The sequence below is a fragment of the Acanthochromis polyacanthus genome, chromosome 8 (assembly GCF_021347895.1).
Source record: "Acanthochromis polyacanthus isolate Apoly-LR-REF ecotype Palm Island chromosome 8, KAUST_Apoly_ChrSc, whole genome shotgun sequence".
Classification (NCBI taxonomy): domain Eukaryota; kingdom Metazoa; phylum Chordata; class Actinopteri; family Pomacentridae; genus Acanthochromis; species Acanthochromis polyacanthus.
This window is the reverse complement of record NC_067120.1, coordinates 7953716-7971256: the sequence shown is the minus strand read 5'-3', so window position 1 is coordinate 7971256 and position 17541 is coordinate 7953716. Positions and strand designations below refer to the sequence as shown.

The 17541-nt window shown below is 39.6% G+C and overlaps 1 protein-coding gene across 2 annotated transcripts in view; it reads right to left on the bottom strand.

The window, feature by feature from the left end:
• The window catches only part of btbd11b (BTB (POZ) domain containing 11b), an 89453-nt gene that overhangs the window by 1720 nt on the left and 70192 nt on the right, over positions 1-17541 (bottom strand). Inside the window, exons 4-16 of one of the 2 annotated variants that reach the window (XM_022189616.2) lie at positions 16335-16487; positions 15399-15564; positions 13599-13688; positions 12147-12248; positions 7332-7425; positions 6930-7065; positions 5049-5269; positions 4784-4962; positions 1987-2092; positions 1609-1711; positions 1080-1161; positions 903-971; positions 157-270 (exon numbers count right to left, since the gene is read on the bottom strand). In XM_022189616.2, coding sequence (XP_022045308.1) covers positions 157-270; positions 903-971; positions 1080-1161; positions 1609-1711; positions 1987-2092; positions 4784-4962; positions 5049-5269; positions 6930-7065; positions 7332-7425; positions 12147-12248; positions 13599-13688; positions 15399-15564; positions 16335-16487 — 1615 coding nt within the window. The remainder of the gene's footprint in view (positions 1-156; positions 271-902; positions 972-1079; positions 1162-1608; positions 1712-1986; positions 2093-4783; positions 4963-5048; positions 5270-6929; positions 7066-7331; positions 7426-12146; positions 12249-13598; positions 13689-15398; positions 15565-16334; positions 16488-17541) is intronic. The other variant, XM_022189617.2, reaches the window with a different exon arrangement.

The following is a 17541-nucleotide window of genomic DNA, read 5'->3' as shown; positions in this document are numbered from 1 at the left end:
TGATAAGCAAAAAAACCAACAATAATGATTTTGACCGATATTATATTTTTATGCCAATATCATCCCTTATTTTTGCTTAACCTTAAAGTTCATTTTAGTGGGCATTTTTCAGTACAGCTTGCCTTATACTGAGCACTGATTCTTCCTTTCCTTTACCTTGGTGTGGTTGTAGATCTCAACACAAGTTTCCGTGTTGATGTTCTTGGAGCAGATGATCTCACAGTGCCTCTGCAGCGCTTCCAGCTGGAAGAACTTGGCGGCTGATAGAAGCTGTAAAAAAAAAAAAATACACATTTAAACTCAAATTAAAACTCAGATTTTTGGTTTGTATTTGATGGCGAACAATTCAGGAGGTAAATGAGCGCAATTTTCACAGAAAAGTGATGCAATATTCGTATTCAAAAAAAGAAATTCAGTGCAATATATTAACAAATTATTCACTGTCAATAAAACTTGTGCAGTATCTGTATTTTCTATACTAGTATTTCTACTCATGGAAGAAGAAGTCTGTTAAAAGCTCATAGTTTTTGATTTTTTTTATGAAATATACTGCAATATTCACAATTAAACTCAAAATTGTACTTATGGAAGAATTTTGCGCTTTAGAAAAAAGATCTGTGCCACATCAGTATTTCTTATATCAGTCTTTCTACTCATGGAAGAATCTGTGCAATGCTGCTGATATATGAAATATTATTTTCCAGACCTAAAAGATTTTTTTCCATGTTTTATCTAAATATTCACATATGGAAGAATCAGTATTTATATATTTTTTTATTTATTAGTATTTTCTACTGTTGTTTCCCACACTATCCCCATTGTGGGATTAATCAAGGCTCATCATATTTTATCAATTCACGTATAAACTGTCCCATAAGTTTATTTTCCATGTGAACTCCCACCTCCATGACATCGGTGTTCCTGATGTGCAGAGCTTCTGTCCCTCCACAGTACAAATACTGCATCACCAGCTGAAAGGAAGAGAAGAGAAAAAGAGATATGAAGCATAAAATTAGAAAAAAGAAAAAGGAGTCTGAAGGTGTGGTTTCCGTGTTATCAAAAAATCTAAAAGTAATTACCTGAAAAATGTGATATTTGACATTGCTGATTTCAATGCATGTGTTTTCACCACAAGGTCTGTTTGCCAGCAGAGATTTGAACCTTGAGAGAAAGAAAAAGAGACAGAGGCGTGAAAAGAGAGAAATAGCAGCCTTGGCCACGAAAGACAAGCCGTACTATAATTTAATATTTGGTGCATACTCGTGTTTTGAACGCTTGCTGAATGGGAAAGAACCTTATTCATATATAGCAGTTTAAAATAGGGGGAGTGTGCACAAAGAACCTGCATTAAGGGGTATGTTTTATATTTTTGCTGCATTTTAAGCGGCATGTCCTTTTTTCCCCCCAATCATTTAATGAAGCGATTGAGTAGTTGTCATCAAGGTAACCTGACACTGGAGAGAAATAGATGGAAGAAGACTGTACAGATCAACAAGATGTTACATACAATAGCAACATTACATCGCTGTTACAGTAAAACTCATCCGAAGCCTTCATGGAGTCCTCATTTTCATGTATGAACTCTCTGAAAGCAGTTTTTTTAAGTACCTGCTGGAAGCGGTGAAAAGCAGGACTTTGTGGGCGTAGAAAGGCTTCCCCTCCACCAAAAAGGTCACATCGGACATCTCTTTATTGTTCAGGAAGTGAGGATCTGAAAGACACGTTGCCAGAAAAACTTGATGTTTTTCTGATTATCATAGAAAAAAAAAGCACATGGGGTGTACAACTTAGCCTTACCACACATTCTAGACATGTTTCACAGCTTTCTATTCCAGCCTGTGGGCACTAGATGGTGCTGTTTGTGCTCTTTATTTGCACCATGATGCATTCACGCCATAAACATACATAACAGTGGTGCTTTCATGCATCCTTAATGCTGCATTTTTACATCGTTTAGAGAGTTTACAGCCGACGATAAAGGCTCACCAAGCCGTGCCGTCTGCTTCCTCTTGATCTCGGCCAGTTTGGGGATGGGGTAGGGGCCGTAACACTGGGTGAAGATGGCAGACAGCTGCTGACTGATGACTTCGTTCTGAGAAAACACACACAGAGCAATGAGAGAGGTGTGAGGAGAGCTCACCTCGGATGCACCGAGCTCAGCAATCATCCAGGAGTCCACGTTATGCAAGAACACGAGCTGCACAACGCCGCTCTCCTACACAAACAACCCCCGATGCAATTATCAGCACAGTGAGAGAGGTTAAACTTCTGGCTCGGCATTCACTTTGTTCAAGCAGTTGTTCCAATAAGCCGCGCTTTCATGGATACCTCACACCTTTGAAAGGGGACCAGATGAATATCAGACTTCTTTCTTAACACCCACAGTTCCTCTGAGATTACTGTAGCGCAGTGACAGGTTGAGCCACTGCAGGAGTGTGAGAAAGAGAGAACAGACAGGAGAACAAGATCTTCTTTACCCTTATTTCCAGCTTTTTCATTTGAGTGTGTGGAAACTCAAGGAGGCAGCGGTTTACAACACAACAAACCCCACATGAGCAGCCAGACCGTATGCATGACAGCAATAAATAGCTGTTAACAGCCCTCAGATAGATAGATAGATAGATAGATAGATAGATAGATAGATAGATAGATAGATAGATAGATAGATAGATAGATAGATAGATAGATAGATAGATAGATAGATAGATAGATAGATAGATAGATAGATAGATAGATAGATAGATAGATAGATAGATAGATAGATAGATAGATCCAATTAAGACACAAAAATTAGACTTACCTTTAATTCAACATTTTTATCTCTTTGTCAAAATACATTTACAAATGCATGTAAATTTCAGTCTTTTGATGTCAAAAACATAACTTTTCTTTCTTTCACAGTTGAAGACTTTGAATGGTATTTTACATTAGATCTGTGAATTCAGTGTCTTTTAGTAAGTTTTTTGTGCCCATATGTTACCTTGAACCCAAACTGAAACTAAAACACCGGTAATATTCTCACAGGTTGCTGTTTAAAAGTGTAAGTGGACACGAGACATTTCTGAATTAGATAAAGCAGTCATTTCCATAATCTGTACATTAAATTCTTCCACACAGACGACCGTCGCCGTCAGAGATAAAGATTAAAACTTATGTGAGTGAGAAAGACGAGCAGACTGTACATTAATTAAATCAAATGAAGATAAATAGATGATTTGATTCCACTGAAATGCGCGGAGCTGAACTTTGTGTACTGAAGTCCAAACTAAAAACTAAGTTGCTGAGCGAAGGTTTAAGTGAAGCGAGGCAGCAGACTGTCTGGCGGAGGAAAGACGAATGAGCTGCACCTTGATGTCTCCGGTCCTCATGGTGCTGCAAACAGTGCCAGAGGTCCCCGAGGCCCCGGCAGGGACCAGGGTTACTGACCATACATCAGCCAGGACACAGACAAGGACTGACACGGCAGCAATTCACTGAAGCCTGGCGTGGACTGAAGTGTGTGTGTGTGTGTTAGAGAGGCGTGCTGTTGATGCATGTGACTCTCTGCTTGTGTGTTTTATTTATGTGAATGTGTGCAGAGCTTTTATTTTTTTGTCTTATATCAGCACTGACAGCAAAACTCATCACGCCAGCAGGGCAGAGGAGACAAAACAAACAGAGGAGGCAGACAGGACGATGATGCTTTAGATCCAACGCTGCCCACCGATGGGATCATGAGCTGAAGTAATGAGGCCGGGTCCCGATCTAATGAGCAGGAGACTTATTATGAATCATTACCATTTTAGGTGATTGATACTGAGTAGGCCTCCGAGCCTCTGTCAGTCTGCGTGATGCTGATGATTCGACTGTGTGAAGACAATCATACAGTACAGCCGTGGATCACTAAACTCAGCGGACATACAAGACACAATTTCTGCTGATTTGCATGAAATTTTTCATCATAAACCACAAATATTTATGAAGATATTGAAATTGTAGCTTCATTTGTTTGCTTTTGTGCTTTTGTTTTTGCAGGCCGACCTCAAAAAGTAAAAGTAAATGTGTATTTATTGTGTATTTATACTAATTGCTTAAGAGCTTAGCTTCAAGCATCTCTTTCAATAAGTTTAGAATTTCAATAAGTATAACATGTAATGGTTCACTCTGTTTCTCCAGCCTGAAAAGTGGTGTCCAAAAATTAAAAATACGGCCCTATGGAAAAACAAACAAACAACAAAACACATAGATTTTATATAATTACATTACACATTATTACAATTGTAATATTTATGTTGCTGTGTTCATATGTCTGCTCAATCAGTTATAAAAGTTTAACAAAAATAAACTATTATGTGTTCTTTTTTGATTTAGTTTTGTTTTATTGTGGCATGCGGCTACAAATAGTTCACAAAATTTCACTATTTGACCTCTGTCTGATTTTTTAATTACTCTGTGCTTAAAGATCGGACTTTTCATGACGGCTTCACTTTGTTTTCTAATTTCAATTCACCTATAATCAGACACAATTTGATCTATTCCAATACTGCAGATTTTGATTTAATGGCTAGATTTCGTGTTTTTCATCTTTAACAGTTTCTATGATATTGGGGTTCAAACGTAATTTCGAATCTGAATTTTAAAAAAATGTGTAGAAAGTGGGTCAGAAGGCAGTTATTAAATATTTCGTATATCAATCTAAAATCTCACAGACATCATTTTAAATATCCATAGATTTGACAAAAAATGTTTCAAGTAAACGAGACACAGATTGACCCAGATGTAAATGTTGTGTTTTTAACTCTACCTTGCTGGCTCTGAGGATCTGGAACATGAGAGGAAGGCCGTGTGTGATGAGCTCCTCAGTGTACTCCTCCTCCTCAATGCAGCTGAACTCCTTCAGGAGACCCTGGATCAGCGGTCGACGGTGCTGATGGAAACACGTACGCAGAGACTCCATCCAAGTGTGCAAAGTCCACGGGATCCCTGGAATGCAGCCAAAAACATAAATGAAATACCGTGAAAAATTTAAATGCATTCACGTGATTTAGAGGCTGTTTAGACGAACCCACCGAGGCTCCGTATGTCGATGGTGATGTCTACGTGTCCGTGTTCTGAACTGTGGTACATGGCTTCTTTCAGGGCTTTAAGTTTGGCTTTTCCGGTTCGGATCAGATCCATCTGAGACGGACTTCTGCCTTCCAGCTCCGAACCTTCAGCCAGGATCTCTTCCAATGACAAGACGTCAGTTTTTCCTTTCTCTGTGTGGGACAACAGCTTACGGAACACATTTCTGCAAGAACCAAAGCAACAAAAAAAACAAACAAGAATTTGAATTTGATTAGTCTGCACAAACTCTGTTTGGCCGATTATTTTCAAGATATCAGTTTGTCTCTGCAGCCCAACAATAAAGGAAATGGATGCTTTTGTATCAGGAAAACGCATCGAAGTGTTTTGAAAGTGATATGATCGCTACTGAATTAGAGTCATTACTGCGACAGTCTGCTGACAATCTGCAATTTGATTGTTATTGCTACATATGCCTGGATTTTAATTAAAAAGTAGAATCAAATAAAAATGTTTTGTGAACATCGACAAAAAAAAAAAACAGCCTTCAGGGGAAAAAACACTCACTTTATGCAAATAGGCACTTGAGTGTCTTAAAAGTCTTACGAAGAGTTTTATATTACTATATTCAGCAGTAAATAGCTTCACCTGAGTAGAGTGAAGCGATTGCATGAAATGAGACTCTAAACTGGTGTATTAATAGTTGGGGTCTGAATCATGCATGCTGTTGGCCTACATCTCAAAAATATGTAGCTGGTCGGTCAAATATAGCTGGTGAACGCTGCCAAAGAGAGTCAGATACGCTGGTGCTAGATGTGAAATCACACAACAAACAAACACTCATCATGAAGAGATAGTGGTTTATTTTAAAGGTCTATATATCAGAGTAATTTCACATAATTTCCAAGAAGGTTCCTGGAAACTATTATGCAATCTGGTTGCAAACAGGATTTTAATTTGCAAATTTGTGATTACACAATTGCCATTAACTTATAGCAGAATAGAGAGAGCCATTTAGGTGAGACAGCACGATATTTAAACAAGCAAAAATATAAAATCTAGATTAACGTGCAAAATAAAACTGCATTCTGTACATATACTTATATGTTATTAACATAAAGTTAAAACTAACCAAACACACGACTTTCAACAAATTAAATGTAAACTGAGCTATAGTTTCAGAAGCTCTAAAGAGCTTAACTGTAACATTGCACACAGAAAAGACATTCTATTTTGTTAATTCTTTATATTTCAATCTGGAAAATCATTCCTAAATTTTTTCAGTAACTGCTGCAAGGTAAAGAGTCAAAAATAGACAAACTTTTGGATTGAAATACAATCATTGTCTGTCACCACAACACCAGGAAATAGTGAGATTTGAAAAACTCCAACAAAAATGGACATTTTTACTTTATAATTGAAACTGTAAATTAGACATAAATTAAAGTCTTGTAGGAAGAAGTCACTTAACACTGATGTTACTGAACCTGGTTTAAAAAACATCCTCAACAAAGGCTACATGTATTGTAGCTGTAGTCGTACACGGCAGCTGTTATTACATTCAGCCAGTTGTGGAAGAGGTTAAGTGATGCATTTACGATAGCTGCGGAGGGTTTTTAATCTCTGCAAAGTTCCACTTTAAACAAACAAACAAAAAAAAACGACTGAGGAGGAGCAACACTAAGACAAGAGGAGTTTATTCGTGCAGTAAATCAGTTCAGCGGCTGAGGTTTCAATTTCATGGACGTGCTCTGTTGAGCTTGTGTTTGTACATAAACAAGATTATATGCAGAATACACAGGGAGACCAACTGAGCGTGTTGTGTATTTTCTGTTTATTCACTTGTAAGTGTGGTGATTGAACATAAATGCGTGTGTGTTGCCTACCTGTGTCCGTGGGCCGCTGCCAGGCTGTAAGAGTTCATGTCTCCCTGCGGTGCCGTAGAAATGCCATTACGGTACATGGTTCCCACCATGGGGTCAGCCCCCCGCTCCAGCAGCAAACTCACCAGCTCAAAGTTACCTGCATGGAAAAAAAACAAACACAATCAGATTAAACCAGAATGAGACAGAGAGAAAGAACAGCGCGATGCACATCATTTGTTCTGCACTCGTAAATCTATTTGTCTTTATTTTTCGAACCCTGCGGGATAAATAAGCCTCTGTAAGTCAGGCTGTGATGCTGACAGTCGGGTGTTGCTATGGAGTTGGTTATCGGTGGCCAGCTGCCGTCAGCGTGAAGCGCTTTGGTTGGATGGGAGGCAGCAGAGTCCTGCTGAGTCTCCGTACCTGCAGCAGCAGCCAGCTGCAGCGGCGTCTCCGTGTAGTTCTCCATCCCGTCTTGCAGGGATCCCTCCACATTGGCTTTGGCATCCAGCAGCAGCTGCATGTGGTGGTTGGGTGGGGGGGGGACACGGGTGAGGGGAGAGTGAGGAGGAAAGGAAGAGTGGCAGATGCGAGCTTCAATCATCTTGAGCAAATCTGACTTTTCCACTGCTAATTTAAAACACTGCAGCCGACTATTTTTTGGGGGAAAATGCATTTAATTGCTTCTTGATGAGAAGATTAGCTATTAGCTTAACACCTGCACTGAGATATGAAGCTGCAGCAACAAATCAAAGCATTTTAACATTCAGTTTTGGATATCATAAAAAAGTGAGCTTTATTTATAGCACTTTAACCTTCAGCTCAAGGTTTCACCTGTATGCTGAATGTAAGCTGAGCTCCAGCTTCATAAAGACATCAGACCATTTAATCTGGTCATCTAGCACCTCATGAGAAAAAAAATAACACAAATCTTTTAACATACGCTAATATTTTATATGTGAGTAAAGTTTTTTGTGGTAGAGAGAAAGATGTATATAGAAAGATATACACAATATAGAGGCTCTAAAGCATGTTTCATTGTTTAGTATTTTATATTTCTTGTTATTGTTCTTTTCACATTTCAGGTTTTTTTCAAAAATATGAATAAGGATTTAGTAGTATATATGTACACACACTTAAAAATATAAAAGCAACACTTTTGCTTTGCTCCCATTTTTTTTGTGAGATGAACTCAAAGATCTAAAACTTTTTCCACATACACAATATCACCATTTCTCAAATATTGTTCACAAATCTGTCCGATTGTTTCAGAAGCTGTACGAGTGGCTGGTCTCAGACGATCTTGGAGGTGAACATGCTGGATGTGGAGGTCCTGGGCTAGTGTGGTTACACGTGGTCTGTGGTTGTGAGGCTGGTTGGATGTACTGCCAAATTCTCTGAAACGCCTTTGGAGACAGCTTATGGTAGAGAAATGAACATTCAATACACGAGCAACAGCTCTGGTTGACATTCCTGCTGTCAGCATGCCAATTGCACGCTCACTTAAATCTCGCCACATCTGTGGCATTGTGCTGTGTGATAAAAGACCCTTTCAGAGTGGTCTTTTATTGTGGGCAGTCTAAGGCACACCTGTGCACTAATCATGGTGTCTAATCAGCATCTTGATATGGCACACCTGTGAGGTGGGATGGTTTGCATAACCAAAGAATTTCTGCACAAACTGTCAGAAACTGTCTCAGGGAAGCTCATCTGCATGCTCGTCATCCTCATCAGGGTCTCCACCTGACTCCAGTCCGTCGTCGTACCCGACTTGAGTGGGCAAATGCTCACATAGGATGGCGTCTGGCACGTTGGAGAGGTGTTCGCTTCACGGATGAATCCCGGTTTACACTGTTCAGGGCAGATGGCAGACAGCGTGTGTGGCATTGTGTGGGTGAGCGGTTTTCTGATGTCAATGTTGTGGATGGAGTGGCCCATGGTGGCGGTGGGGTTATGGTATGGGAAGGCGTCTGTTATGGACCAAGAACACAAGTGCATTTTATTGATGGTATTTTGAATGCACAGAGATACCGTGACAAGATCCTGAGGCCCATTATTGTGCCATACATCCAAGAACATCACCTCATGTTGCAGCAGGATAATGCACAGCCCCATGTTGCAAGGATCTGTGCACACTTCTTGGAAGCTGAAAACGTCCCAGTTCTTGCATGGCCAGCATACTCACCGGACATGTCACCCATTGAGCATGTTTGGGATGATCTGGATCGGCGTGTACGACAGCGTGTACCAGTTCCCGCCAATATCCAGCAACTTCGCTCAGCCATTGAAGAGGAGTGGACCCCACTCCAATAAAACAAAACTGCACATTTCAGAGTGGTCTTTTATTGTGGGCAGTCTAAGGCACACCTGTGCACTAATCATGGTGTCTAATCAGCATCTTGATATGGCACACCTGTGAGGTGGGATGGATTATCTCAGCAAAGGAGAAGTGCTCACTATCACAGATTTAGATAGATTTGTGAACAATATTTGAGAGAAATGGTGATATTGTGCATGTGGAAAAAGTTTTAGATCTTTGAGTTCATCTCATAAAAAATGGGAGCAAAAACAAAAGTGTTGCATTTATATTTTTGTGTGTGTGTGTGTGTGTGTGTGTGTGTGTGTGTGTGTGTGTGTATATATATATATATATATATATATATATATATATATATATAAGTGAACTATCAAAAAGACAGTCCCAGGAATAAACTCCTTTATATTTTGCTATCTAGTACATTTACTTTTGTGCAATTTTTCAATTTCATGTGCAACATTTTAATCACATGTGCAAATTTGTATTTTCATGTAGAGCAGGTATGATATTACTTTACTGACTCAGTATAATTTCCAGTATTACTTCTTACTTTTCTATTCTTCAGCCTTGTTTCAGCTTACTTACTGTAATCTCATTAATGTGTCATATTTATACCCTATTAGGCATTGCATTTCCAAATATTATTGTGTCTTCTGAGCATTATTTAGGGCCAGGTATAAACGCTGAGGCGATCGAGCCTTTTCAGTTGCTGGGTCCAGACTCCTGAACAAACTGCCTCCTGACTTGCGCACCATCACCGACTTTGGCTTTTTCAAAGCCCGGCTCAAAACACATTTTTTCAGACTGGCTTTTAATACACAGTAATGTGGTGAAAAATTTCCCTGACATGTGCTCGATTGTTGTTTTGTTATAATCTGCTCTCCCCCCCCCATTTTATAATTATGTGTTTTTAACTGGAAAGCACTTTGGTCACTTTGAGTGTTGTAAAGTGCTCTGTAAATAAATTTTGATTTTGATTGATTGATTATCTGGCAAAGGAATTTCCTTTGGAATTATTTCAGTTTTATCTTGTCTCTTCATGCAAATTGTGGCAAAAAGACGTAAAAATGTGCAAATTTCCTTGTTAGACATCTTTAAACATTGACTGAACCATTTTAAACTTTTGAAAGGGGTTCAGAATAATAATGAATGACTCAGCTGACATTTGAAATCATGTCCATTCCTCTTCACTCTCATTATCCTTCATCTATTTTTTTCAAATTGAACACTGAGTGTACTGTACAAGGAGAAATGAAAAAAGCCTTGAATGATTTCTCTCTCTCCTCTTCCCAAAGCCCAAAGAATATTTCCAGAAATCCCCATTAGACTAAAGTGCTCCTTCAGTTCCTCAAATAAAGTGGCCCTCTTTTAAGCATACAACACTACTCGTTAAATTGTATAAGAGATATTTATTATTAATAAACGATAGACGAAATCAATCTGGGGAATAATATTTTTCGTGACTGGGAGAAGGAACAAGAACAAACTCCTGAATCTTATAACAATTAGAATGAAATGATTACAGATTTAATGAAGATATATTACATGATTTTTTTTGACTTCATTGTTTCTTTTGTCCTCAGAGACCAAATTGAAGAGTCAGGTGGCTTAACCATTTTCCATTTGGATTTAATGATTCAAAATCCAATGGACAGATCACTTAGAGGGCAAACAGATTTAGTTAAATGAGTTCAATAACAATTAGGCTGCTGTTTCCACTTTCCACAGGCTGAATGCAGTCGTATCCATTGGATCAAAAGTGCAAATGGACAGGAGGGAAGAACTGACCTAATGAGTGAATTTATTTTAACATCAAAGGATCAAATTTGACATCATAGAAGAAGAAAGTATCTCAAAGTACACTATCGTTTGGGGTCACTTGTTTTTGAAAAAAACCCCACCGTTTTTATTTAGTGAAGATAACATTAAATGAATGACAAATCCAGTGTAGACACTGTTAATGTAGGTCCACTTTAACTCACTTAGAACAACTTTAACTCATTTAGAACAACTTCAACTCATTTTTGAGCAACTTTCACTCATTTTTTAGCAATGTTGTTTTATATGAAGCACCTCTAATACAGAGCAACTTTAACTAATATAGAGCAACTTTAATTCATACACGCTACCGTTAAAAAGTTTGGGGCAACTTAGAAATGTCCTTATTTTTTAAAGCAAAGCAGTTTTATTTAGTGAAGATAACATTAATCAGAAATCCAGTGTAGACACTGTTAGTGTGGTAAATGACTATTTTAAATGGAATATCTCCATAGGGGTACAGAGGAACATTTCCAGCAACCATCACTCCTGTGTTCTAATGCTACATTGTGTTAGCTAATGGTGTTGAAAGGCTAATTGATGATTAGAAAACCCTTGTGCAGTTATGTTAGCACATTAATTAAAGGGGAACTTCGTTTTTTTTCAACCTGGGGTCTGTTTCATATGTCATTTCATACACGTGAGTGATGGAGAAATGAATTTCGACATAGCTCCAGTATTTAGCCAGGCAGGCAGCTTAGCAGCTCAGCTAGCAGCTTAGCTAGCGAAAACTATGGCATACTTTTCGCTAGCTGAGCTGCTAAGCTGCCTGCCTGGCTAAATACTGGAGCTATGTCGAAAATTCATTTCTCCATCACTCACATGTATGAAATGACATGAAAACAGATCCCAGGTTGAAAAAAACCGAAGTTCCCCTTTAAAGTGTATGTTTTCATGGAAAGCGTGAAATCATCTGTGTGACCCCAGACTTTTGAACAGGCCTACATTTAAAATATAGAGAAACAGGAGAAAACTTGTCGTGGTGAACGTATACTAGAAGCTTTTGATGATAAAGAAAAACATGACAATGATGACCAACCATGAGCTGAAGCACAACAAGAGGTCATGATGAGAGAATCACAGGTGAGGAAGGACGTCACTACCTGCACCACAGGCACATGTCCGTGTAACACAGCGAAAGTGAGGGGCGTCGCCTGCCGAGTTTCGGGAAAGACTGAGGGGTGCTTGTGCACTGAGTTTGGCACCTGGGGAAGGGGGACACAGGTGGGTGGGTTCAGGTGGGTAGGGAGGGGAGGGACAAAGGTGAGGGAGAGAGATACCAAGCCATTAAAATGACTACCTGGCCTACTACACGGAGCACAAGACAAGCAGCAGCAGCAGGGGGGGAGAAAGGGGGGAGACAGGAAGCTCTACAGGAGAGTAATTAAGCAGGAACCCCGGGGCTGCAGAGGACATCCTGTCACCGTGTTCGCCGTCTAATGAACATGACGGATTGATCTGTCTTGTTAGGTCTCGTCCTAATGGTTTCGCTGTGATCTTTCCGCCCTCCACTGTGGGTTCCTCTGACCTCTCTAAGGCTCGTCTCTACGGCCAGACTAACCGAACGAAAGCACAACATACAAGACACACAGCCGCACGACAACAAAGCACAAAGGCACAGGACTTTCTCCTCAGGCTGCTTCGGGAAACAAGGGAGGGAGAAGAGACACATGCAACGTTTCAGTTTTCTTCTGTTTTTATTGGTGTCTGACTCAGAGAATGAAATTAGACTGTAAATTTCACCAATAAAGAATCATGGTTTTTTTCTGTAATAAATTTAAACCAGAGTCAAATCCAAGCTGCATGGAATGACTCTGGAAAGCCTTCAGTCGACAGCGCTTTGTGCTTTGGCCAGGGGTCATGAGTGCTCCGCAAATCAACTCTGACACAATAGCTGATGGGACATGTTGTCGCTGAAGTGACTAACGAAGATCAGGATCATGAGGCTCTAACTAAGCGACCTCTCTGGCGTCGGCGCAGGATGCCATCTCGATTCCCCGCCGACTCTGTGAGGAGTTCAGTTTGCTTTAAGTCAGCTGATCTTGTTTTTGTTTTGTTTTGTTTTTTTTCCTGACATGGAAATAAAAACAGACTCAGCAGCAAATCCTTGTGTCACGTTTGAAGCTTGAAAATGCTCAAATTCAAATTCACTGGCCTCATGATCCTCACCTCTTAAACATTTAGCGGCATGACACATGGGGGAGAACAAGAGGAGATGAAGGACGGCATGTTTTGTTTTCTCCAATTCGACACAAATGATGACATACAAACTGACTGCAAAATTATTGTTAATGCTGTCATTTCTTAAACCCTTCACACTTTAAATTCTATACACTGTTTGAGGCAAATATTACAAAGTCTCGTCAACACCTCTCACCTGTCATAAAACCCACTCCTCCTCAACCTGGCCTGCTTCTGTCACAAGTCTCAATATAAACAATGATTCATTCCACTAACGCTGAAGAGATCAACTTTATAATGTGAAAAATACTTCTTTATTCTAAAGTTGTGCTGACTTTGACTTCTACCTAATGAGGCTTATTTTCACCACTGACCTCGCTGTTGATATCTGCTCCGGCATCCAGCAGCATCTGCACCATGGCCTCGTCTCCACGGACACAAGCGTACATCAGCGGAGTCATCCCCTTCATGAGCACAGGCACAAGAGACCAATAACCATTTAGCATGTAGTCCTTCATTTTATTAAATCACCAAACAGCATCAGAAAAAACTCCACATTTCTACACGATCATAGGAAAAAATGCCCCTCTCAAAACAAAACAAAAAAAACTTATTTCAAGGAACTTTTACCTTGAAATAAGTGGAAAAAATCTGCTAATAGAACAAGTGAAAAATGGCTTGGTCAGATTTCTTGAAATAAGATGTGATATTTAGAATATTGAGATCTTAAAATTAGCTGGTAAAACTTATTTTAAGCTCTATTTTACCAGGATTGTCAAGTTTAGGTGTCTTAAAATAAGCCAGACATGTTAAAAAAAACAGCAGTTTTTCACTCAAAAATAGATTTTTGCTTTCATGTAGCCTCCTAATTTGAGATGTATTAACCCTCCTGTCGTCTTCATTTGCAGGCAACAAAAAATATTGTTTCCTTGTCTGAAAAAATCCCCCAAAATCCTGAAAATTTGCAAAAACCTTCAGGAAGAAAATTCCAATAATTCCTTAAAAGTTTTCCTTAAAAGTTTTATTTTTAAAAAATCCCCCAAATTTGGCAAGCAAATTCTTGTAAACATTTTTTTTTAAATGAGCAAAAATCTTCCAAAAAAATCCTAATAATATATCAGAAAAACTTATAATATTTTCTTTAAGAACATTCACAAAAAAATCAACCAAAATCCAGTGAATTTCGCTGGATTTTGGTTGTTTTTTTGTTTTTGTGAATGTTCTTAAGAAACACTTTTAACATTTCCTTTTTACACCAAAAAATGTTTAAAAAACTTCCCAAAATGTTGAAAATGTGGACATCAGAAGTTTCACTGTGATTATTTATTTTTTTTTTTTTTGCATTTTCAAACTTTAAAACGGGTGAATTTGACCCACAGGACAACACGAGGGTTAAACTTATTTTGAGTTTTCTTTTAAAATTCAACTCAAAACAAGATAATTTCAAGATTGTTTGACTTAACAAGATATTTAAGATGCACCGTCTTAATACAAGTCCCTCCATCTTGCTGAAATGTCTCTTGGTAAATGAATTTATCTTAAATCGAGTCAGATGAGACATTTTAACTAAAAATAAGAAATAGACTTGGTAATATTTTGAGTGTTTGCAGTGTAAAATATTTTACTGAGGAAGTGCAGCGCTCCATGGTGACTTTCTGCCACTAAGAAATGTGAACATAGCTTCAACTCCATGCCCTTTGCTCTCTGTTCTTTATTATTAAGTAGAACCTGCATCCTTGACAGCTCCACACCGGTGGCCTCAGGTCTGATGAGAGGAATATTCTGCTATTGATCAAATTTTTAAAGGATACTGTGCGACTCTGTGAGTGCTCAGGGCTGTCTGAGATACAGAAACCTGTGGTGCTCTGTATTTGAACTACATGTTGATTTTCCCATGAAAAAACATGAGATACACTTGCGGTACCCTCCTGGTGATTTACTGCACTGGAGCTGGTAGTCATCATATAATGCTGAGCTCCTGCTGCAGGAAAAATACGTCAGAATAAGATTTAATATGTACAGCCGCCTTTCTGCTCACAGGTGAAGGAGCCTCAGTTTACTGAGCAAACAAATATCTTCCACAGGCTGCTGCATATATAGACGTGTGTGTGTGAGTCTCAGAGTGTGAACGCGTCTGCACATGGATTATTTAATATGTTGACTGTGTCTCTAACCTGCTCGCTCATGCTGTTGATACCATCCGGGCCGAGCAGGTTGACAGCCTGCTTCACCAGGTCCGTGCGTCCACAGCTGAGCATACGGAAGCCCAAGTCCTGCAGGAACTTTGCCTCAGTGGAGGCAGCATCCAGTTTCCTCGAGGCACAAAAGCAGTCATCCGTTCTGAAGGGCAAAGCACACAAAGTGATTCACAGCACAGGCTGACTGTTGTGACGGCTCAAAAAGCGCCACGTTTCCACCTAAACACCTGACAAGCTTTATTCTTTCACACCACGGGGAAGCGCATGAGAAGCATGCATGTCTTGTCTTTGCTTGTAAAGAAGAAAATAGCACACCATTCGCTATACATACCTTCTAGTGTCACTCCTTCATTCCATTTCCCACAATTCTTTCACTTTTAGTTATTTGTTACTGTTTGTCAGACCTCCTCTTACCTTATATTGTCGCACCTTTGCTATTTACATCTGTCTGCCAGATCTCTTGATTCTACCACCTTCTGTTCTTTGCTGTCTTACCCTCTCCTACTGAGTCACAACCATACACAAATTAACCACTATTCACCCTTATATTTGCATACAGCCCCCTCCCTACTCTCTGACCATCCTTATAAAATGTGGACACCTTTCAAAGACTCATGCTCTGTGCTGCTCAGCCCATCGTATGCCAGAATACCAATAAACACCCAAACTACAGCAAGCTTCGAACGACTAAGAGTGAAATTTCTTCAACACTTCACTGTTTGTTTGTTTGTGGGTTCAGATGGAGAGGTTGGAAGCACACACACACACACACACACACACACACACACACACACACACACACACACACACACACACACACACACACACACACACACACACACACACACACACACACACACACACACAAACGTTTCTGCAGCCTAAAGGCAAACACACTCCTCGCAGCCCTACCGGAGCTGGCGAGGCTCACAGTCCACTCCAGGCAGCAGCAGCCTGGCAGCCTGCCGAACATCATCGCTGTCCACAGAGAAGCTGCGTCTGTGTTCGGTGTGGACCACGGCCACACGCACCCATTCCATCAGCGGCGGCAGCACCATGAACGGCCTGTAGGGGGAGATAGAGGCACATGTGGACACAGTGAACTTCAATCACGCTCACTACTTAGTGTGCCCAGGCACTTGCAAGGAAAATCCACCTAATGCAGAATTTGCATATGTTATTTTGGAGATAGCGCCTGGTGCAGCAGATGTTTGAGAACAGGATGAACTCTTGGCTAGAAAATGAAATTAAAGACCTTAAATCAGCGTGCCACAGAGAGATTTGAATGTGAAAAAATCTAGGAGGTAAAAATCTTATCTTAGATTATGGACCAAGTTAACTCTGTTTCAGACACTCATATCAGACACAGACTTATATTCACTCTCTATGTTTTTATTCCAGTCACAACTGGTCCTGATCTTTAGGACTACAGCAGTGTTTTATCCATATAAACCCACTTAATGCACTGCAACATGCATAATGCATATATGACGTAAAAATGCATTGTGATGGTGAAACAGATCAATTATATGTATCATCACAATACTGTAAAAGGTCAAGTATTCAAATAGATTTGCCTTGAATCAGTTTTGCACAACATTACAAGGTCTTGTGAACTCTCTGTCAGCAGAATGAACCAAGTGACTGCACAGCAACATACAGTATTCATGAAAGCTCGCTGCTTCTTTGAAATAAACTACAGATTCTTTGGTATTTTTGAGTTTGGCTGCACTGACAGAGGCAGGAAACAACCGTCACACAGTCGATCGCAGCAGCATTTCAAGTTGCACACAAGAAACAGAACCGCAGTCTGGATTACCAAGCAGGCCCAGAAAGCCCCAGGTTTGCTCCATATCATTTAGAGCTGCTTAATCACATCCATGGTACATTTGTTGTAAATTTTCATCACCTACAGTACAATAGCAGGTATTATGACTCCTTTATCTTGTCTCGAAGGGAGACTCAATATCAAGTTTTCAGATCAAAACTGTTTAAGTTTGCATTGTAGTCATCCTCATCATCTATTTCTTTCTGTGCATCAAGTAATTAACAAAGAAAACCTCAGGCATGCTGTTATTATTCCATCATAAACATACTGTATGCTTAACCTTTGTATCTC